Source organism: Stylophora pistillata, chromosome 8 (genome assembly GCF_964205215.1).
Source record: "Stylophora pistillata chromosome 8, jaStyPist1.2, whole genome shotgun sequence".
Lineage (NCBI taxonomy): Eukaryota > Metazoa > Cnidaria > Anthozoa > Scleractinia > Pocilloporidae > Stylophora > Stylophora pistillata.
In genome coordinates, this window is record NC_142526.1 from 15,265,379 (window position 1) to 15,289,074 (window position 23,696).

At 41.2% G+C, this 23,696-nt stretch overlaps 2 protein-coding genes across 2 annotated transcripts; one reads left to right on the forward strand and one right to left on the reverse strand.

Annotated features, from left to right (window-relative positions):
• Positions 1–14,247: 14,247 nt before the first annotated feature.
• On the forward strand, positions 14,248–17,026 carry LOC148725175 (uncharacterized). Its single transcript, XM_088731323.1, has 2 exons — positions 14,248–14,633; positions 14,993–17,026. Exons 1-2 carry the CDS (start codon positions 14,512–14,514, stop codon positions 16,272–16,274), a joined length of 1,404 nt encoding a protein of 467 aa, XP_088587449.1. The 5' UTR covers positions 14,248–14,511; the 3' UTR covers positions 16,275–17,026.
• LOC148725176 (uncharacterized) lies at positions 16,297–18,570 on the reverse strand. Its single transcript, XM_088731324.1, has 2 exons — positions 18,319–18,570; positions 16,297–18,179 (listed from the first exon to the last, which is right to left on the reverse strand). Exons 1-2 carry the CDS (start codon positions 18,490–18,492, stop codon positions 17,313–17,315), a joined length of 1,041 nt encoding a protein of 346 aa, XP_088587450.1. The 5' UTR covers positions 18,493–18,570; the 3' UTR covers positions 16,297–17,312.
• Between the last annotated feature and the right edge of the window lie 5,126 nt (positions 18,571–23,696).

Consider the following 23,696-nt stretch of genomic DNA (forward strand, 5'->3'; position numbering starts at 1 on the left):
AAGTGATAAATGAGGTGCAATGAATATATGAAGTTTATATCTTCCGCAGCTAGTTCAAAATACTAGTGTATTTTGAACTAGTTTTTGAACTAGTTCAAAATACTAGTGTATTTTGAAGTAGCTGCACTAATATCGCAGAGTTCACTGGTTCGAGTCCCGTACTGGCCTGATTTTTTTCAGGTCTGATTTTCACTATTGCATAAATAGCGCTATTTACTGCGAGGATCGCACATTATACGTATCTATTACCGCAGTCCAAAATATATGAACTTCATATATTCATTGCATCTCATTCAGAAAGACAATCTGTTATCAGTAATTCACTCAATCACTCAGGCAACAAGTCACTGACTAAATCAATACTAGATTAGCCAGACCTTGTACCAGATACTCAACCCTTCATGTACCAGCACGTCAACCAGCCATTCCGTCACTCAGTCAACAAATCAGTCAGTCAGTCGTTAATCAGCCTCTCCCTTACCAGTCGGTTAGCAAGGGGGTCGACCTGTCAGTCTGCTGGTCAGGTACCAGTGATTCAGTCAGCCAACCAGATAAACAGTCACACACTACTCAACTACTAATACTTATTTCAGCAAGTCAGTCAATCAGCCAGTCAACCTGTACTTCAACCAGGCACTCTGTGCCTCAAGAACCAGGGAGTCAGTCAACCATTCAGTGAGCCACTCGGTCACTTTCAAATAACCAATTAGTCACAAGTCGGTTAAGAAGTCGGTCAACCAGTCAGCCAGCCAGTCAGCCAGTCACTCTTCAATCACTAACCACTGAGTGAGTCACTCAAACATTCAATGAACCAGTCAGTTAATTAATCGGTTACACTGCCGATCAGTTCCCAGTGAGCTCACTCAAAAAGTCCGTTGGCCAGTCATTCACTTGTCAATTACCCACTCAGTCACCACTCGCTCAACGAGTCAGTAACCAAGTCAAACAGACAATCAAGCACCAGGGAGTCAATTAATCAATCCGCCACACAGTTCCTCGGCAGTCAATAACCAGTAATTCTCTCAATCAGTCGGCCAGGCGGTCAGGTACGACTAAGCCAGTCAACTAGTAAGTCAGCTACTCAGTCAGTAAGTCAGTCAGTCAGTCAAACTGTCAGCTAGCCAGCTACTAAGCAAATCACCAGGTAATCTGTGTTGCAATTAACTAGTCACCAGGTCAGGTGCCAGTAAGTCAGTCAACTACTCAATCACTCAGTCAGGCACAGAGTAACTAGTCAGTAACTCAGTAACTCATCAAATGGTCAGAAATTCAGTCAACAAGTCAGAAAAGCAGTCAGTCAGCAGTCAGTTAGAAAATCAGTCACCAATCGTTCAACAAGGAGTCAAAATCTCAGAGGGGCCAATCAGGTAACATTGAGTCAGTCAAGCAGTCATTCAGCTCATCTCATATCCATGGGTCACTCAACCAGTCAGTCAGCCATTCACTCACCAGTTAGTCAACCAGTTAATCAACCAGTCAGCTTCCGGTGAGTCAGTCAATTAGTCAGTAGTAGCAGTCAGTTAGAGAGTCAGTCACTAATCGGTCACAAGTGAGTTAACCAGTCAGCTAGACGCTCAGATACCAATGACCAAGTCAAAAAGTCACTGAGTCAGTCAGTGGCCAGTCAGTAATTATGAAATCATTCAGTCAGTTAACAAGTTAGTGAGTTAGTCAGTCAGTCTTTTAAGAACTAATGAGTCAGTCAATTAGTCAGTCGAACAGACAGTCAATGGATCAGGTATCAGTGAGTCAGTCGACTAGGCAGTCAACATGTGACTAGCCAGTCGGCCAGTCAGTTAGCTAGTGAGTCACCATTCGGTGACCAGACTAGAAAACCAGTAAGTCAATCGGTCAAGCAACCAACAAGTAAGCTAGTCAATTAAGATTGAGTAAGTCAATCAGGTAGTTAACCAGTGAGTCACTTGTCAGTGAGCTCGTCCTCACTTAGTAAGCACGTCTGTGGACAAGTCACATGACCCTTCAGGTACCAGTGAGTCAGTCAAACAGTCAGTCAGGCGGTCACTTAGCAGTGAGTTGGTCAACCAGTCAGTCAGTCAGTCAACCAGCCAGTCCACCAGCATCTTAGGCGTCCAGGTACTACTCATCTAGCTAGAAAGTCAACCACATTTTCAGCTGTTCAGGTAACGGTGAGTAGTCACTAGTCAACCAGTCGCTCAGCTTGGGTTCAACCATACTTTGAAAAAGCTGGTAAACCCATCACCAGCCTGTCACTAGGTCAGTCAGCCAATCAACTACTCAAACAGCTTTTCAATCGGCCGGTGAGGTGCCAGTTATTCATTCAGACAGTCACCCACAAAGCCAGTCAGTTACCCAGCCGGTCACCAGTCGGTGAGTTGGTACCAATTCACTCTACTATTTAGTTGAGCAAGTCAGCTACCGGTCGGCCACCAAAGCAGTCAAAGAGTCAGTCATTAAGTCAGTTCATTACCAGTCATTTGCCTTAGTCGGTTAGCCAGTTAGGTACCAGTGTTAGTCGACCTGTCAGTCACCAGTAAGTCAGCAAATAGGTTTCCCGGTCAGTCACCCGGCAGTTACCAAGTCAGTCACTAGCCTTTCAAAACGTCAGTTAGTTAGTCAGTCAGCCTGTCAGTCAATCAATCAGTCAGACCCTTAGTACCTTAAACGAAATATAGTCAGTTACTCGGTCAACTATCAATGAGTCAGTCAGTAAACCAGTCAGCCAGTAAGTCACCAGTCTGTTAGTCACTCCATCAACATTCGGCCAGCAAAAACGTCAACCAACCAGTCAACCAGTATCTCAGCCGTCTAGGTGCCAGTCGGTTATCAAGGCAGTCAATCAGATTTTCAGGTAATAGTGAGTCAGACACTAGTGAACCTGTCGCTCAGCATGGTATTTAACGAGATTGTCAACAAGTCGGTCAACCAGTCACCAGCCTGTCAGTAATTCAGTCAGCCAGTGAGCTACTAAGACAGCTAGTTAATCAGCCGGTTAGGTACCAGTCAGTCAGTCAGCTAGTCAATCAGTCAGCCAGTCAGTTCCCCAGACAGTCACCAGTAAGTGAGGTGGTACCAAATCAGTCCACTAGTCAACAGAGCAAGTCACCTACTAGTCAGTCAGAAAAGCAGTCTACTGGTCAATCATTCAGTCCGTTAACTACCAATGATTCGCCCTAGTCGGTTAACCAGTCAGGTACCGGTGTTAGTAAATCTGTCTGTCACCAGTAAGTCAGCAAATAGGTTTACCGGTCAGTCACCCGTCAGTTATTTGGTAACTTAGCCTGTCAGTCAATCATTCAGTAAGAGACTAATTAACTCAAAAGAAATTTAGTCAGTTACTCGGGCAACTACCAGTGAGTTAGTCAGTCAACCAGAAATCCAGTTAGGCACCAGTCTGTTAGCCAATCGGCGAGCAAAGCCGTCAACCAGTTAATTAGCTAATGAATGAAATAGCCGCTCACTGACTGGTCATCAGGTTAGTTGACAAGTGAATTAATCAGGCAACTACCAGTGAGTCGGTAAACTATTCAGTTAGCAAGCCAGTCAACCGGTAAGGCATTTACTGAGTAACCTGGCTAGCCAACAGTGAGCAGGCTAACAAGTTACTTAACCAGTCAGTCACCACTCAAATAGCCCGTCATCAGTCGATCAGCAAGTCAGTCAACAAGCCAGTCAGTCACCACTCAAATAGCCCGTCATCAGTCGATCAGCACGTCAGTCAACAAGTCAGTCAGTCACCAGTAAAACTACCCACAGTCACCAGTTGCTTAGCAAGTCAGTTGTCCAGTAGAATAGTCAATCAAATACCAGTGAATCAAATAATCATTCAGTCAGCAGTTCTCTCAACCAGTCAGCTAGCCAGTCAGTCGCCAATCAATCAGTTACTCAGTCACCAGTCCGTGAGCAAGTCAATTCACAGATAGATAGCAATTCAGTCAGTTACTCTCAAGTCAGTAAACAGTCAACCAGTCTCTCCAACAGTCAGTGAGCTGGTCTATTACCCCTAAGTAAGTCAACCAGTCAGTTAATCAGTCACTCACCTATCGACCAGACAGTCAACCAATCAGATAGCTAGTCGGTCAACAATTAAGTAGCCACTCAGCTAACCAGTCACACCACTCACTCGACTGTCGGTCAGCAAGTCACTTAAGCCCAAAACCTATGATTTTATATAAATTTGGTTCCACTCTTTATAAAAACACTACAATATAATGGATATCCCATGTTTTCCTTAGAATTTTGCTAAAGAGTGAAATAAGCAAAGTCGTTCTCAAACTCACCCTTATATACGCTTCTGCAGAAACTAACTGCAAGCCCAAACCTTTTTTTCCATTAACTTGGGTAGAAAGTCTTTCTCAACTCATGCACAAAATACGATATTTTGAAAGTTATCTGCAAAGGAGCAAAAACCACATTATATTATTGATCTCAGTTAAAATTCAGAAAAACACGATAAAATCCAGCCCATACCCTTTGCTTTTTGAGAAATTTTGCCATAGAGTGAGATGCGCCAAATCTGCATTTTTCATTGATTTGGGTTCAAATTGGTAGGAAACCACAGAAGGCCAGTCTATATCCCATATTTTCTGTCATATTTGGCCAGAGAGTGAGGTGCGCCAAGTCTTTCTCAACTCATGCTGCAAATAGCTTTTTCTTATTGATTATTTTTGAAATTCGTAAGAAACCCCCAAAAATCCAGTCGACACCCCATTGTTTCTGAGATATTTGGAAAGGGAGGGAAATGCACCAAGTCTTTCTCAACTCGGTCGAGCTCGAACTGAGGTTTTGCAAAAACTATGTGGACACAAGCCTAAACTGCAAAAACTAAATAAGAAAAAACCGCACCTTTGCACTGTATTCAAATTCGTAAGAAACCACACAATTCCAGTAAATAAAATACGTTTTCTGCGAAATGTGGCCAGAGAGTGAAGTGCACCAAGTCTTTCTCAACTTACTATAGAAATACTGTTTTGCAACAAATATCTGTAAACAGGCCTAAACTGCTTTTTCTTATTGATTATTTTTTAAATTCGTAAGAAACCTGGAAAATCCAGTGATACCCCCATCGTTTCTGAGATATTTGGCAAGGGAGTGAAATGCACCGTCTTTCTCAACTCGGTTGAGCTCGAACTGCGGTTTTGCAAAAACTATGTGGAAACAAGCCTAAACTGCACTTTTTTCATTGATTTGGGTTCTAATTCATAAGAAACCACTAAAATGCAGGCGGCACGCCATTTTTTTGCAAAATTTAGCCAGAGAGTGAACTTCACCAAGTCTTCCTCAACTCGTCGTGGAAATACAGTTTTGCAAAACCTATCTCTAAAGAAGACAAAACCGCATCTTTTTCCTTATTTCTCTTAAAATTCGTACGAAATCACTAAACTCCAGTCGATACGCTATCTCTTCTGAGAAACTTGGCCAGAGGCGAATTTGGCCAGGTCTTCCTAAACTCAACCTGGAAATACGGTTTTGTCAAGACGATCTGCACTAAAGCCAAAACCATACTTTTTTCATTGATTTGGGTTGAAATTCGTAAGGAACAACTAAAATCCAGTCGATACCCCATCTTTTCTTCAAAATTTGGTCAAAGATTGAAATGCGCCAAGTCTTTCTCAACTCATAGTGGAAATACGATTTTATGAAAACTATCTGCAGACTAGCCAAAACCGCAATTTTTGTTAATTTGAGTTAGAATTCATAACAAATAACGAATATCTAATCTGTACCCCATCTCTTTTGCAAAATTTGCCCATAGAGTGAAATGCGCCAGGTCTTCCTTACTCACGCTGGAAATACGTTTTCCAAAGTCTATGTCCAACAAGCCAAAACCGCATTTTTTCATTCATTTGCGTTGAAATTCGTAAGAAACTACTAAAATCCAGTCGATACCTAATCTTTTCTGCAGAATTTTGCAATTCCGCCAAGTCTTTCTCAACTCAGGCTGGAAATACGATTTTGCAAAAACTATCTGCAAACAACCCAAAGCCCCATATTTTCATTGATTTTGGGTGATGTTTTTTAATTAGGTTCATTGGTTGTTAATGTGGACTCCCTCTAACCCAAGTCTACCAAAAAATTTCTAAAAAATTTACGTTTCAATACTATTCAATGAAACTTGGCACACATAATGTAGAGACATAGATCTATATGCCTATATAATATCATTACTTTTTATTAAATATCTATTAAGATATTGGAGTTCAAAGTTGAGGTGGGAGTCGGCATTAACATTTGCGTGGAATGAAGGAAAAATAAAATAGTTTTTTATAAAAATCATACGGGATATGTTTCCCATCATTCCCCAGGGGGCGATATAGTTTCCACGCTATTCCACAGGCATTTTTAATTTATGTTTCGTAACGTTTTTCCTACATTGATTGTTAATGTGGACTCCCTCTAACCCTAACCTCTTTAAAAATTCATAAAAAATTTGCGTTTTAATATTATTTAATAAAACTTCATACACATCATCTACATACAAAGATCTATATGCATATGCAATATTATTACGTTTTATTAAATATCTATTAAGATATTGGAGTTCAAATTTGAGGTGGGAATCGGCATTAACATTTGCGTGGAATGAAGGAAAAATAAAATAAATTTTTATAAAAATCATACGGGAAAGAGTTTTTATCATTCCCCCGAGGGCGATATAGATTCCACGTTATTCCACAGGCATTTTACTTAATTTTTTTTTCTATTAATTTTCCTTACTTATAGTCCTTTGAAAATTTATAAAAAAATTTTAACCCATTATCTTGACCGGATTTTACAAGCATTTAATAGACCATAGCCTGACGATTGAAACCATGTGAAACTGTGTAGAAAATCCTGCAATTGACTCTTCCCCTATATTGACAGAAGTCAATCTTAATTGACAAATGTCAATCAACATCACTGTAATAATTTAGGAATATGACAAGAAAGGCAACAGATTATTCTATCATGTGTGTAAGTATCAACATCGAAGGACTCCGGGTTAACATAGGGAGGCCGGGTCAACATTGAAGGAGTCCGGGTCAACATCAAGGGAGTCCAGGTCAACAACGTGGACACTACTATAAGTCCTAGTCATAGACAGAGTCATAGTCAGAGTCATAGTCAGAGTCATAGTCAGAGTCAGAGTCTTAGTCTTAGTCATAGTCATAGTCATAGTCCTAGTCATAGTCATAGTCATAGTCATAGTCATAGTCATAGTCGTAGTCCTAGTCATAGTCCTAGCCATAGTCATAGTCATAGTCATAGTCATAACAATAGTCCTAGTCATAGTCCTAGTCATAGTCAGAGTCCTAGTCCTAGTCATAGTCATAGTCATAGTCATAGTCATAGTCAGAGTCATAGTCAGAGTCTTAGTCATAGTCATAGTCATAGTCAGAGTCTTAGTCATAGTCATAGTCGTAGTCGTAGTCCTAGTCATAGTCCTAGCCATAGTCATAGTCATAGTCATAATGATAGTCATAGTCATAGTCCTAGCCATAGTCATAGTCAGAGTCCTAGTCATAGTCATAGTCATAGTCATAGTCCTAGCCATAGTGATAGTGATAGTTATAACGATAGTCATAGTCATAGTCCTAGCCATAGTCATACTCATAATCATAGTCATAGTCCTAGTCTTTTTCATAGTCATAGTTATAGTCTTAGTTATAGAGATTCGTTAGCTATAGTAGTTTCCACGATGTTGACCCTGACTCCCTCGATGTTGACCCGGCCTCCCTATGTTGACCCGGACTCCCTATGTTGACCTGGACTCCTTCGATGTTGACCCGGACTCCCTAGGTTGACCCGGACTCCCTATGTTGACCCGGACTTCCTATGTTGACCCGGACTCCTTCGATGTTGACACGGACTCCAAGGGGTAGCATGGCCATGTTGCTTCAGCTTGATACTTGCACATATAATAGAACTATTCCTGCACTAACTGTCTGCCAGGTTTGAAGGATAGGACATTGGGGGCTCTTTAGTTACAGTAGATTGAATGACTGCCTGTCCATTTCACAATTGCACCATTGTCGCCTTATTCATTGTGCTTTCAAAATTTATAAAAAATTTAAACATCCTTAAAATGACATAGTCTTTTCAGCATTAAATAGAACTGCAAATGAAGTTTAGTTTCATATGAAATTCTATAGAAAATTTTATAATTAAATTTTCGCTTTGATTGACAGAAGTCAACCTTAATTGACAGATGTCAATCAACATCACTTTCCTAATTTAAGAACAGCACAATAAATACAAAAGATTATTCTATCATGCCTGTAAGTATCAAGTGTTTCTAATAAAAAACCACGTGTCCACGGTTTCTCAAAGTTGAAGCAAAATGGCGATGCTACCCTTGGCCAAAAACATCCAAGATGACGGACACTAAAGTTTAAATGGGGTCACCTCCTGGGAAATGCTATAACTACCGATGCTCTCACGCTGTTTACTTGAAATTTCTCGGAGATATAGACATGGCATGGAGCTAGTTTGGTATAAGGTTTGAAGTAATTAGATTCGGAATCAACTGAGATATGGCGGTTGAAAGATTGACAAGTCAAACGTGTAAGACGGGCTAACGAGTGTATGTCAGAATCACTGTACTTCGGGCTAGAAATCCCACATCAACTACGTGTCTTCGGCAGTGTCTGGTGTAAAAATCACGTGATTCCCTCAAAGGGTTTGGCAGCTAGAGGCTAAGGAGTCCGCATTAACCTGAGGGAGTCCGCATTAACATTGAGGAGTCCGCATTAACATGCAGGGAGGCGGTATTAACACTACATTCGATGTTAATACCGACTCCCTCTAACCCTATCCTTTAAAAAAATTCATAAAAAACTCAGGATTAAAGTTCTGAAGTTGGATTTTGGCATAAGTAGAGCACTATTATAGAGCTATGTTTGTGCAAAGTTTGAAATGATTTCATTAAAACAAATAGGAAATATTTCACTTAGGGTTAGGGTTAGGGAGTCCTCATTAACATCTCGGGGGAATCACGCTTAAAATATTCCGAGCATGCCCAAATTTAGTATGTGCATAGTATAGTCCATTCCCCATCGAGCGATGTTAGTTTTACTCGATTCCCTCTAGTTTTATAATTCCAGAGCTAAGCCGAAAGATCTAGTATAGGTATCAAACCTACACAAGACTTTAACTCGTAACTCAACCTTGAAATTAGGGCTAGATCGCAAAACTGCTAAAACCTTTATTCTTTGGTCTTTCAGGCTGAAACTTTTACAGGATGTTTGTGGCATTGTTTGTATTACGTGAACCAAGTATGACGTCATCTCGTCAAATATTTTTGATTTTATGCGCCTTTTTCGTCAAATTTGCATATTTTGGGAAAAGCTAGGGTTAGGGTTAGAAGGTTTTTCACGTTTTGTTAAGCACTATTTCATTGAATGTAGACACCTTATACATCGTTGGAAAGGCTGCTGCACGAACTACAACTTAAAGTATTTAAAAGTACGGAAGTCATTAATGCGCATGTGCTGGAGATCAAGAAAGCTAATAATATGGGGTTTTTTGATCCTTTTTTGCAAGGCTTAAAAAACCATCTAAATCGCACGGAATTGACACTAAATGATATTGACATGATAGTCCATAGACTTAACAATAGTTTGTTGTTATTGGCTTAGATATTACTTTATCTCCAAATTATTTACGAATTTTCTGCTAACACGAGTGTCATTTGTACGCTATGCGGACCTATCACTTTTATCTTAAAAAATTCATAAAAAAATCAATTTTTCTTCGTTTTTCATCAAACTAACAGCGATGTAATCACAATGTATTGTACTTTTAAATAAAATTAAAAAAATAAATGATTTTTTCAACCCTTTTCGTCTTCTCTTAGACGCTATGAATCTTACGCGTTTTGAGCAATTTGCTTGATACTTACACATACAATAGAACTATTCTTGGACTAACTGTCTACCAAGTTTGAAGGCTGGGACAGTGGGGGTTCTCTAGTTACAGTAGATTGAATGACTGCCTGTCCATTTCACAATTGTGCCATTTTCGCCTTACTCATAGTGCTTTCAAAATTTATAAAATATTTAAACATCATTAAAATGACATAATTTTTTCAGCCTTAAATAGAACTTAAAATGAAATTTAGTTTCATATGCAATTCTATAAAAAAATTTATAATTAAATATTCGCTTTGATTGACAGAAGTCAACCTTAATTGATAGATGTCAATCAACATCACTTGCTTAATTTAAGAACTGCAAAAGAAAGGCAAGAGACTATTCTATCATGCCTGTAAGTATCACGTGTTTCTAATGAAAAGCCACGTGTCCACCTTTTGTCAAAGTTGAAGCAAAATGGCCATGCTACTCCTTGGCCAAAAAAATCCAAGATGGCGGACACTAAATGGGGTCACCTCCTGGGAAGTGCTATAACTACCGATTCTCTCACGCTGTTGACTTGAAATTTCTCGGAGATATAGACATAGCATGTAACTAGCTTGGTATGAGGTTTGAAGGAATTAGATTTGGAATCAACGGAGATATGGCGGTTGAAAGATTGACAAGTGAAACGTGTAAGACGGGCTAAGGGGTGTAAGTGAGAATAACTGTGCTTAGGGCTAGGAAACCACTTTTAAGGTGCTAGAGACTCGTTTTGGACATCAATGAACCTATAGCGAGAGTTTCAGAGAAATTTAAAATTTTGACCAAAATGGCCATGTTACCCCTTGGCCTAAAAATCCAAGATGGCGGACACTAAATGGGGTGACCTCGGGAAAAGTGCCATAACTACCGATTCTCTCACGCTGTTGACTTGAACTTTACCGGAGATATGGACATGGCATGGAACTAGTTTGGTATGAAGTTTGACGTAATTAGATTTGGAATCAACTGAGATATGGCGGTTGCAAGATTGACAAGTCAGACGTGCAAGACGGGCTAAGGGGTGTATGTCAGAATCACTGTACTTCGGGCTAGAAATCCCACATCAACTACGTGTCTTCGGTAGTGCGTGGTGTAAAAATCACGTGATTCCCTCAACGGGTTTGGCAGCTAGAGGCTAAAGAGTCCGCATTAACCTGAGGGAGTCCGCATTAACATTGAGGAGTCCGCATTAACATGCAGGGAGGTGGTATTAACACTACATTCGATGTTAATACCGACTCCCTTTAACCCTACCCTCTAAAAAATTCATAAAAAACTCAGGATTAAAGTTCTGAAGTTGGGTTTTGGCATAAGTAGAGCACTATTATAGAGCTATGTCCGTCCAAAGTTTGAAATGATTCCATTAAAAACAAATAGGAAATATTTCACCTAGGGTTAGGCTTAGGGAGTCCTCATTAACATCTCGGGGGAATCTCGCTTAAAATATTCCAAGCATGCCCAAATTTGGTATGTGCATAGTATAGGCCATTCCCCATCGAACGATGTTAGTTCCACTCGATTCCCTCTAGTTTTATAACTCCAGAGCTAAGCCGAAAGATCTGGTATAGGTATTAAACCTACACAAGACTTTAACTCGTAACTCAACCTTGAAATTAGGGCTAGATCGCAAAACTGCTAAAACCTTTATTCGTTGGTTTTTCAAGCTGAAACTTTCACAGGATGTTTATTGCGTTGTTTGTACTACGTGGACCAAGTATGACGTCATCTCGTCAAATATTTTTGATTTTATGCGCCTTTTTCGTCAAATTTGCATATTTTGAGAGAAGCTAGGGTTAGGGTTAGAAGGTTTTTCGCGTTTTGTTCAGGACCATTTAATTAAATATAGACACCTTATACATCGCTAAAAAGGTCGCTTCACGATCTACAACGTGAGGTCTCTAAAAGTACGGAAGTCATTAATGCGCATGTGCTGGAGATCAAAAAAGCTAAAAAAATGGGGTTTTTTTTACCCTCTTTTGCAGGGCTCAAGAAACCATCAAAATCGCACGGAATTGACACCAACTGATATTGACATGATAGTCCATAGACTTAACAATAGTTTTTTGTTATTGACTTAGATATTACTCAATCTTAAAATTTTTACGAATTTTCTGCTAACACGGGTGTCATTTGTACGCTATGCGGACCTATCACTTTTATCTTAAAAAATTCATAAAAAAATCAATTTTTTTCCGTTTTTCGTCAAACTAACAGCAATGTAATCAGAATATGTTGTACTTTTAAATGAAATTAAAAAAAGAAATGATTTTTTCAACCCTTTTAGTCTTCTCTTAGGCGCTCTAAATCTTATGTGGTTTTGAGCAATTCGCTTGATATTTACCTATACAATAGAGCTATTCCTGTACTAACTGTTTGCCAAGTTTGAAGGCTGGGAGAGTGAGGGTTCTCTAGTTACAGTAGATTAAATGACTGCCTGTCCATTTCACAATTATGCCATTTTCGCCTTTAGTCAGCTATTGGCATGCAACTAGTTTGCTGACCGCATAGGGTTTGGTGCGAGGGACCAGGTATGCTGATAAGCATATGAAATGGGTCAAGCTGAGGCATAATCTGCTCTGGCATTAGCGTGGAGAGGTTTTTAAAGGGGCCTTCTCTTGGCAGAGAAGGTCTTTTTTGGGGCCTGGCCGCGTGGGATTGAGTCCAGTTGAGGTGAAATCTACATCATCAGTGTCGCCTTGCCTTGCCTGTTCAGAAAATACCTACTTTGTTGGGGTTGAGAGGTTTTTAAAGGGGCCTTCTCTTGGCAGAGAGTCTTTTTTGGGGCCTGGCCGCGTGGGATTGAGTCGAGTTGAGATGAAATCTACATCATCAGTGTCGCCTTGCCTTGCCTGTTCAGAAAATACCTACTTTGTTGGGGTTGAGAGGTTTTTAAAGGGGCCTTCTATTGGCAGAGAAGGTCTTTTTTGGGGCCTGGCCGCGTGGGATTGAGTCGAGTTGAGATGAAATCTACATCATCAATGTCGCCTTGCCTTGCCTGTTCAGAAAATACCTACTTTGTTGGGGTTGAGAGGTTTTTAAAGGGGCCTTCTATTGGCAGAGGTCTTTTTTGGGGCCTGGCCGCGTGGGATTGAGTCCAGTTGAGGTGAAATCTACATCATCAGTGTCGCCTTGCCTTGCCTGTTCAGAAAATACCTTCTTTGTTGGGGTTGAGGAAAAGAAGTTTTTTTTTGAAAAAAACTCGGTCTCCTCATCTTGTCAACCTAAAAGGCGTTGAAAACACTATTAAGGGACAGGTTGACTAGAGAAGGCTGAGGGGAAAGTGAGTGAAGGAGCGAGTTAGTGGGGGAACCAACAAGTCAGTAAGCCCTGTTCCTCAGAAAATATGGTTCCTCTGCTGCGTAATCTCCTATTTATGTTTGCATTTGAGAAAGAAAAGGCGATACGAACTGGGTGGAACTCTCCTCATCTCGTTGAAAACATTATTCAGGGAGAGGTGTCTCGAGAAAGCTGAGGTGAAAGTGAGTGAGGGAGCTAGCGAGTCAGTCGGATTTTGTTGGAGGACCCTGGCTATCAGAACTTGAGGACCTCCTATTCATGCTAGATGGGGATTGATGCATGTTTTATGCTCTTATGTTGTCGGAGGACCCTTGTTACTAGAGGAACTCGTATTCACGTTTGAATGCTAACCGCCTCGCGGTTAGCTAAATGCATAGAGCGCTGGACTGTTGTGCGAGAGGTCGAGGGTTCGGTGCCCGGAGGGAAGCTGATTGAGGCAGGTTTTATGCTTAGATGTTGTGGGAGGACCCTTGTTACTGGAACTTGAGGATCTACTATTCCTGTTTGATCAGGATTGATGCGAGATTTGATGCTTTTAGAGTTGCAATATTGCGTTGTCTTTGTTTGTTCCCTTGCGTTTTTAACTCCGCCATTGCCGGTCCCAAGCCCGGATGAGAAAGGAGGAGGGTTGGGCCTTGGTCTTGCATGCCAAGCCTGTGAAAAGCACCTGAGCAAGGGAAAAACATAGTTATTGAAAGCTCTAATAAGTGGGTTACTACAGGCTCTATAAGCGCTCTATAGTAACTAGAGGTCCTCGACCTCTAGTTACTAGAGGTTGAGGACCTCTTATTCATGTTTGATGTTCTTGCTCTTGCCAGGTGAGTCTTCAAACAAATAACGGCGGAACGCAGTAAAAAGCTGTCCAAAGAGCTGGAGGATGTCATACGCCTCCTAGATCAGGCGTCCCTCAATGACGAAGAAGCCCAGGATGTACTGAATTTGGCAGAGGGTGTGCCTTTGCAGCCACCAGAGACTTATACACCAATGGACCATGGGGAGGACTTGGCCAGAGACCTGTTTGATTTCTACTGCTTCTTGGCCGCAACAAATTATTGTCAATTGACCCACGCACACAACGTCGCGACGAGGATAATAGAGTCCTAAAGTGCTTACGTCACGTTTCCATAGCACCGGAATTCTGTGGTCTAAACAAACCAATATGGCGTCCCTAGCGTGACACATTGTCGTTGACCTCGAACACTTCAAGAGCTATAATAGCGCATTTTATCCTCCAATAATAGAAATAAGATAAAGAGAATCAAGATAACCTTTGGCCTTACTATTGAAGAGTATAATAAGCGGACAAAAGCACCTGGTGAGCAATAATTCGAGTCAAAACGCCACGGAGACGAAGTTTGCGATGGGCCAGTGTTTTCATCCAGATTGCAATCACACATCTGAAAGCCACTGCTGCCGATTCTTTTCGTTTCCAGACCAGAAAAAACATAAAACACTCTATGATAAGTGGATATCATTTGTAAGGTGAGTATTTTTCGAAAAATATATATTTCGATGCTGTACCATCGATTAGAAATAGCTGTTTTTTTTTTTTATCTCAAACTGATTCACGATTAGCTGTTTCTCTTTCTTGTCTTATTTCTTTTCTCGCGGCTTTGCCTTTCCTTGTCTTCAGTCTTGATCTAAGATTATTTAGTTACTAAAAAACTATATGATAGTTGTGAGTATCAAAGCTTTTACACTAACTAGTATTAAGTAACAAGCTCAGAGAAATACTCGCTTCGCATTCACGTCTTAGACTACAAGGTTAAGCATGTGACCAACTAAACTTTGGGTTTTTTAAGCGCAAGTATAGTAACTGCTTCTGTCTTTTTCTGTTATAGGAGAGGAGATAGAAAGCCCAGCAAACATTCGCGACTTTGCAGTTGTCACTTTAAAGATGGGCGAAAAGAAAATATGCCAACCATCAGTGACAGAAACAGGCACAAGCTGTTTGATAGTTTGGACTTGCTGCCAGGTACAGGACCAACACCTCCCAGTACACCTACCCCCAAGAAAAAACGGAAAGTGTCTGCCGAGCCCACGAAATTACCAACTGTAGCATCTGTGCCTGAAGAGATTAAAGAGAACTCTGAACCATGTTCCACTGAATGCTCACAAGAGGAAAAGACAAGTTCCAAAGAAGCTCTGCTGTCAATAGAGCTTGATATGACTTCAACAGAACTTGCTAAACACAAGGAAGTGTCAAGTTACTATAGTGCACACTACTCTGCTAAGAGCTTGAGCCCTGAGGTGATACGGATGGAGACAGGTCTACCCACTAAGGATGTTTTTGATATTGTTGTGGGATATGTTTCAAGATTCAAGGGTGAAATAAACTATTATGCTGGATGGAAGGTTGAGGCGATCACACCTGAGGACCAGATATTTATCACTCTCATGAAACTGAAACAAAATTATACCAATCTACATTTAGCCCAGTTGTTTTCATGCAGTGTTGCAACTGTTGCTAACATAGTAGTAACTTTTGTCCATGTTCTGCATTCTCTCCTGTTCAAAGACATGACAACTGTGCCATCTAGAGAAAAGAACAAGATGTGTTTGCCATCTTCTTTCACTGAGTACAGCAGTTGCCGCATTGTGATTGATTGTACAGACATTGAAATTGCTGCACCTAAGCTCATGTCCCAGCAGAATGCTACATATTCCAGCTACAGGGGAATGAACTCTTTCAAAGGCATTATAGGGGTTGCCCCAAATGGAGTTATAACCTATGTTAGTGATCTTTTTCCTGGCTCAGTCAGTGACAAGGTCATGGTTAAAGAGTCTGGGTTTTGTAAACATTTGAGTGCTGGTGATCTTGTTCTGGCAGACAAAGGTTTTCTCATCAGCGATGTAGTTCCAAGAGGTGTTTCAGTGAACATACCACCATTTCTCAACAATGGAAAGTTTACAGAGAGTGAGGCAAGGGCGACAAAATCAATAGCTCGATGTCGCATCCACGTAGAGCGTGCAAATGCAAGACTTAAGAGTTTTTGTATCCTTGGCTTCATCCCAGCATTTTTGAGGTGCCATGCTGACAAGCTATGCCAACTGTGCTCAGCTCTTGTTAATTTGCAGTATCCATTGATCAAGGATGGCTGCGAAGACTTTGAATTTGACTGAATAGAACTTTTTTTCAACTAAATTATAGTACAATGAGTTTTTAATATTATTTTTGTATTACTAGAAGCCCTACTGTAACAGATCAAATGGTATTGACATAGCTTTGGTCAAAAATATGATGTGGTCAGTTTTACATTTTTCTGATATTCATCTCCTTTATGTTCATTAATACAAACTACTATGTGTTCTGTGAAAATAGATTATAATGAAAACCAGTGACATTCTTAAATTGTCATTTCAACTAAATCCAGGTCAGGGGCATGTGACCAGTATGGAATTCTTTCGTCCAGTAGTTCCAAGTGGGAAAGTCGTGCTGGCTTAAAGGTTTTACTTTTGTGTCTGTGAAGCTGGGAGCCTGAGTCCAGGTGTATAAAACTAAAGCCACACTTCAATTAGCTTAAGGGATGGTGAGAGGTAGTCAGAAAAAATAACCTGTGCTGCATGGATTTTGTTTTGGCTCTCTCCCCTTCCCTTTGCATTGCTATGCAAGCCTACTTAAGTGTGGCATAAGTTTTATGTACCTGGGCCCTGTTGAGTAACCAGGATAAGTGTTACCAGCTACCAGTAGCCATTGGTTGCAAAAAAAAAATTGTTTAAGCTTGCTTTCAGGAAGAATGTAATTTATTATTAAGTTACTATGCTAAATGGAAAAATGTGGGTTCTTTATCTTGTGTCTCTATCTGAGTGTAGAATATGTAATGTTATATTAAGAAATTAATGTATGAAATTTAAAAAAATACCTTTTAACATTAGCTACTGCCTATTTACATTAGCTCCCACTTCCCCCCCCCCCCACTCTGATTATGTCCAGCATCTGTGCACCACTTTTCAAAGTTCTCCCTCGGTAATCTTTGGGAATAGTTGATGAAAGTAAAAATCACTCAAGATAGTAATATTGTGCTCCCAAGATTCATCTCGTTCAATCTTGATAACTACACTATCCTTTGTGGTCCATACAACAAAGTAGCAGAATTTGCGCTTTGTCAGGAACATCTGGCCTTGACACTGATGCCAGTAAACATGTGTGGTAGACAGCGTCTAATTCCCTTCCTTCTCCTCCAAGTAAAAGTCTTTGTGCCCACAAGCTTCCTTGATTGTCGCATTTCGATGTGTGTAGGGGCACTTACACTCAATCACCGAGTCGTCTCCCACAAGTCCATCAGGGGAAGCACCCAGAACTCCCGACTCGTGTAGCCAAAGGCCGGTCTGTACAGGTGTAAAGTTTGTGATGTTGGTGAAGGATTTCAGGGCCTCAGTCTCATTGTCCTGTCCCCATGCAATTGCTTTAACTCCACTCAAGTTGTATTCCCCAAGTAGTCGCTTGATAAGAGACGGTGTAACTCTTTTTGCCTGGAGGACGGAGCCAAAATTACTGGCAGTCAGGCGGCCTCTACGAGCTTGGTGCCATGCAGGGCTGTTTCGCTGGCCAGCCGTGAGGGTGCTCACAACATTTATGGTTCTCTCCTCTACTTTGGCATTCTCAATCAAGTACTCTAATTGTTTTTCCTTCGTAGATGCCATAAGGAAACCTTCTGAGTAAATGATATCCTCAATCGTCTTGATCGGGAGAGGGGTAGCAGGTTGTGGTTCGGGACTCAAGATCCAGCAGGTCCCTGTAAATTTGCCATAGCGCTTTAGTTCGCTGTACAGCCACATCCGATCTTCTCGGCTAGGATCGCGCGCCAAAGGGCTGTAATCCTTCTTCTTCGGTGGCGCTGGAAACATCTGGCTTGCAGACTGTACGCTTTCTGCCTTTCGCTTTCGTTTCCATTGGCATTCCAGGTCCGTCCTGCTAAGGTTATGGATGCCATAAATAAATATGGCTGCCGCGTGACTGCACTTGAACTCGCCGCGAGGACACTCGCATTCTGTGTTTTTTATTTCAAGGTTTTCATCGAGATAAATCTGATAAAAAGATAATTCGAAACAGACACGTAAGTTGCAATATATATTCCGCAATATAAACATTAAATTGGAGGTGAAATCGGGGTTGGGAGTTCTTCGAATTGAACATACGTGTTGTGATCCCAAATTGGCAACTTACTGTGACTTTGTAGTCCTTATTTTTCATGCTTGCTTGGACTTCACCTTTGATGACTCCCCTGGAATAAATAAAGCTTTGGACATGGTCGGATTTGAAGTGGTTTTCTCCGCGATCAAGCGATTTCCGCTCTCCAGAAAAGAAAGAAACGAGTGAGCATATCGATAAAGACGCCATGTTTGAAGTATGAGTTTAAACTGTTTAGACCAGAAAAAAATGCTGTCATGGCAACGTGACGTCACACTTTAGGACTCTATGGGGCATGCCCAGTTTTTATATGAGTCGGTAGCGGAGAAAAAGTATCCGATACCAGAAGACATTGCAGGCGCAGAAGTAGCGCGGCACTCGAGAAAATTATTAAAGGACATCTGCCGGAGTGTGACCATGTGCAGAAAAGTGCAGAGACATGAAAGAAAACGGCAGCAACAGTTGGTAAGGGCTGCGAACATAGAGGGGGATGTTGAGCATGACAGTGACAGAGACCCCGATTGGTCAACAGAAGAGGAGACGGCCACATCCGATTCTAGCGACGATGAGGTTAGAGTACGCGTGGGAAAACCACCGTTGCCGGAGGGCGGTAGTAGTGATCTGGCAGAAACCGTGGGGGACGAGGGTGAGCCAGTAACTGGAGCTCCGCCCACTCCAGGACCGTCCACGTCGGGAACATCCAAGCCAGCCAGGAACTGCTTAGTTCCTGGCTACCGAGGGTACTCCGGCACAAACCTCAAGCGCCACCTCCAGAAGGTCCATGTCATGAAGGGGACATTTCCCAAGAGGACATGGAGAGAATCTTCGTTCTTGCAATGGCAGGAAAAAAGAAATTTGGGCCCATTAAAGCTGCCAAAGGCAGAAAGGCTAAACAGACCGGAAAAAAACCAAAGACCGCAAAGAGGAGACGGCGGTGGTGTCCGGTGGAGGACTGCCAATTCCTGGGGGCCTATTTGCCCCAACATTTGGTACAAGTCCATAATCTGGATAATAAGGGTTTGTGTATCTCTTTGCTCGTGTTTTGTAGACTAGAATACTTAAACAGGCGCCAGATAACCATTGTTTCTCATGATATGACTCTTTTCACTTCAAAGGTCAAAGATATAAGAATCTGCTGGCTATGGCGAGGCATTATCAAGGCTCCGATGAGAGTAGTTGTACATTGACGGCTTCTGGCTCAGTTTCCTGAAGCTACGTTGAATTATCGAGGTTTCATGTTAATTTGGCACTTTCCAGGCTTCCTTTAAGGATGTTTGTAATATTCTCGTCAAATTATCGTAAATTCACTATAATTTGGCACTTTCGGTAATTCCTTTAAGGATGTTTGTAATATTCACGTTATTTTATAGTGAATTCACATTAATTTGACGCCGGCGGGGATCCGATTCGGCGCTTTCACGTCAAATAATCGTGAATTCACTATATTTTTGGCACTTTCATGAGTTCTTGTCTCTGTTTTTGTCCATATTCGCGTTAAAATATCGTGAATCCTCGTTAAAACATGTTTTCTTTAAGTGTGTTGCGTGACCGCTGTCTGGGTTTTATGCAAATTTCTATCAAACCCCCATGACTCTTTTGATATCCTTTCTCTAGCCGGAGAAACTATAAATAATTATAAATATGTCACACATGATCTCATTTGATTGGTATTTATTTAGCTTCTTACTTGAAAGAACTTTCTTCTTCACAAATTTGTTTAATTGCACGAATGATGTCGTACAAAATCCCTTCTCTAGCTGGAGAGATGAAACCGAAATCGCCACATGAAACGTGCTCTGCATGCAAATGATTTGTGTATGAAACCGGAATTGTGTGAAACGTGAATCATGAGGTGTCGGCCAGCATACAATAGGCGATCACGTGAAACACTTGAGATGACCTTCACGCGTGAGATAGAGACGCATTACCTTCACGTGAACTGAACGTGAACGTTTCTCTTTAAAAAAAATTATCTTGGCCACTAACAAAAGTTATCTTGGATATTGCCAACTTCTCAAGAGACATGGATCTCAAACTCGAAAACGATCGAACGCGTAGAAAAATATATCAGACTGTACAAGACTACAAAGATGTACAGCAAGGTCTTACTATTCAACGCGAGAAAGAATTCAAACCGATCACAGACGAGGTGTCTAAGGTCAAACAGTCCATCGACGAGCAACAAAACAAAATTATTGCGAAATTAGATGAAAATCAACAGGCTCTCACAAACAATCTTTCGTTTCTCAAAGACCTAGACACGTTAGAAAGCCCACCAGTTTCACCATCAGCTCTTGAACCTCCACCTAAACCGAAAACAAAAACCCCTGACCCACACATCGGTTTTAGTCAAGACGAGCTTGACTATATTCAAAAGAGCGGCTTTCCAACACCTAAAGATGCATTCAAACGAATACTTGACGAAGATTTTGATCACGATAGACTCCAGATAGATTTGGTTGATAAAATCAGCCGAGCGAACCACGTCAAGGCTGGTCTCTCTAAGAATAAGAAGAAGAATAAGGATGAGATCGATAATATTGTGCGACAGGTCAACACGTTGAAAAAATATGCAGAGCGAATTAATTTACTCGCGGGTGGTGAGAAAATACTTGTCACGCAAGGTCAAGGTCTCAAGGGTCAAAAAAAGCGTAAATATACACAGAAAAAACGAAACGCTTACAAAGTTGATGAGTACGGGCAATTCGGTGGTCTCTTTATTAACCTCCCTCGCCTATTTAACGAAATGGTGGTTGAAGCGATCGACCCTTCAACCGGTTCTGCTGTTCATGAACGCCAGGGTGACAAAAGCATCGTTAATCTCATAACAAAGAGATACAACCCTAAGACAAAATACTCGCAAAAATCACAGGAAATGTTCAAACATCTCTCAAAACTCGCCGACCTCCCGTTGCACAAATCCTCTGGCAAAGCGAAAATGGCTGGAGGCCTTATAGTTACTGATTTCAAAGAGCTAAGAGATATGTTAATCAATTTGACAGGTATTAGAAAGGCGGGTAACAAATCTATTAAAATTCGCAATGAAATAATCAAGATTCTCGATTACCTTCTCAAGAAAAATGAAATTTCGAAGGAGAATTATTCTGCGTATATTCATAAACATCTGAACAACTGAAAACGGATGCGATAATGATAACGGTAATGGATGAGCTTACACAATTAGCCGCTATTAATAAAAGAATATTGGAATTGAGGGTGATAAATGATAAAAAAGAGAGGTTAATCAAATTGGTGGATGCTATAGTTGCGGGTAACTCGTCTATTCAACTTCGTAATGAAGCAATCGAAATTATCGAACATCTCAAGAAAAATGAAATTTCGAAAAAATATAAAAGCGCTTATATTCAAAGTCTAAGCTTACTATCTGAACGTAATGGGTGAGCTTACAGAATTAGCCACTTTGAACAAGGAAATGATAGAATTGATGGCACTTCTTGTGTCATATCATAAACCACCAACTCCTATTAATATCAGCTCTCTGAGTTCCTCGAGTGGAGTAAGTCACGATTTTACAACAACATTTAATCCTGTCATGAGGTTGGATCCAAACACTACATACTATGTTGCACTTGACGAAGTGGCTATGAGTTACTCGTGGTACAACGTTAGCGACACCTACAACAACAAGAAACTAAAATACAGTCACGACTCTGGCAATACGTGGCACGAAATTCAATTTCCATCAGGGAATTTCTCATATTCACAATTAAACGCATATATCCAGCGAGAACTCGAATCGTCGAAGCATAGCAAGACCGGTATCGAGCTAAAATTCGTGCCAGCACTTTTCAAGTGTCTAATCGTTCTCGAAGACGGTTATCAAGTCCACTTGCAAACCGGCGACTTTGGAGATCTTATCGGTTTCACAAAAAAAATTGTCACAGCGACTAGTTACGGTGACAAGCTGCCAAATATCACTCGCTCGGTGGATGATATTTACATCCACACAAATATGCTCTCAGAATCGGTTGTCGGTGGAAAACAATCGGATGTTCTCTATCGATTTAGCGTAGATAATTTGCCACTCTCATTTCCATTCCATCTAGAGCCGAGACAGAAAAAGTATAGCAAAATAAACACGGGCGCCATCCGAGACTTGCGAATCTACATAACCGACTCCCTTGGGAGGCCGTTGGACCTCAACGGCACGGCTGTCTCACTAACACTTTTGCTGAAGTGAGTCAAAAGCTAATAAAATAGTATTTTTATTTCATGCACTTGAAATAAAAGACTGTGTCATGGTTCGAAAACATATGAGACAAGACGCCGATGGCAAAATCATATTCCAAAATGTTTATGACGATTACTCACCTCAAGAGGGTGAAGGAATATTCGACGTTGTCAATAATATAGGTTCAAAAGTAGCTGCGAAGGCTACAGGTAAAGCCGCTAAAGAGCTTGCAACGAAAGCGATGACAAAGGTAGTTGAGAAGGGTGCTGAGCAAATCGGCGAGAAGACGGGGCAGTTACTCGGTGAAACGATTTACGATAAATTCTCATCACGATCGAAAGTCGCACCGCAAGGTGTGACTGAAGTCACGCCACAAGTCACACCACAAGTCACACACCACGAATCGGATGCGGCAGAGAAAAACAAAGGAGATAAGCTTATGAAGCTACTCCTACAAGAAAAGAAACCGTGGTCAAGTACTACGCCTAGTACTACTAGTACCAAAGGTACTAAGCGTAAAAACAATAAAAAAGAACCCTCAGGGATGTTTAGCGATTTTTCTGAACTTTTTTTGCGATAAAAAAACTTGACATTCAACAATATCAAACAACTAGTTACAAACAACTACATCATGTCTCAGATGAGAACCTCAAAATACGCCAAGGCGTATGAGTATTACTCATACGATCTCGACACACCGTTGCAATCAGCACCGGCCAACAATAATTATCAAGCCAAGACCGGATTCAAGTTCACTGTAGACACCTCTTCAGCCTCTGAATCTGTCCCCGACTGGTATAACGCCTTTTTCGAAATAGATCTCAAAATAACCAAACTCGACAATACGACATACGGTGCTGCAGATGCCGCGGCTATCATAAACGGAGGTTTTAGTCTCATCGAGGACCTCAAAATCTCGTTCGATGGCACCCGAGTCCTCGATCTCCCCGCAGCCAACCATGCTGTAAATGTGAAGAATCTCACAGAGATGACTGATGAACATGCGAGAAAGGTAGGTCCTCGACAGTTTTTTTACAAGGATACGGCCACCGGAGCTACCATCCAGAAGTATGCAATACTCGCTCTTGACGGAAACGCGCAAAACATTGCACCAACTGACAACACGAATTATAACGAAGGTTTTGCCAAACGAAAGACTCTTCTTTCCGCAGGTGCTGAGAATAATATCCACCTACCGCTGAACCGTTTTGGTTTCTTTGAG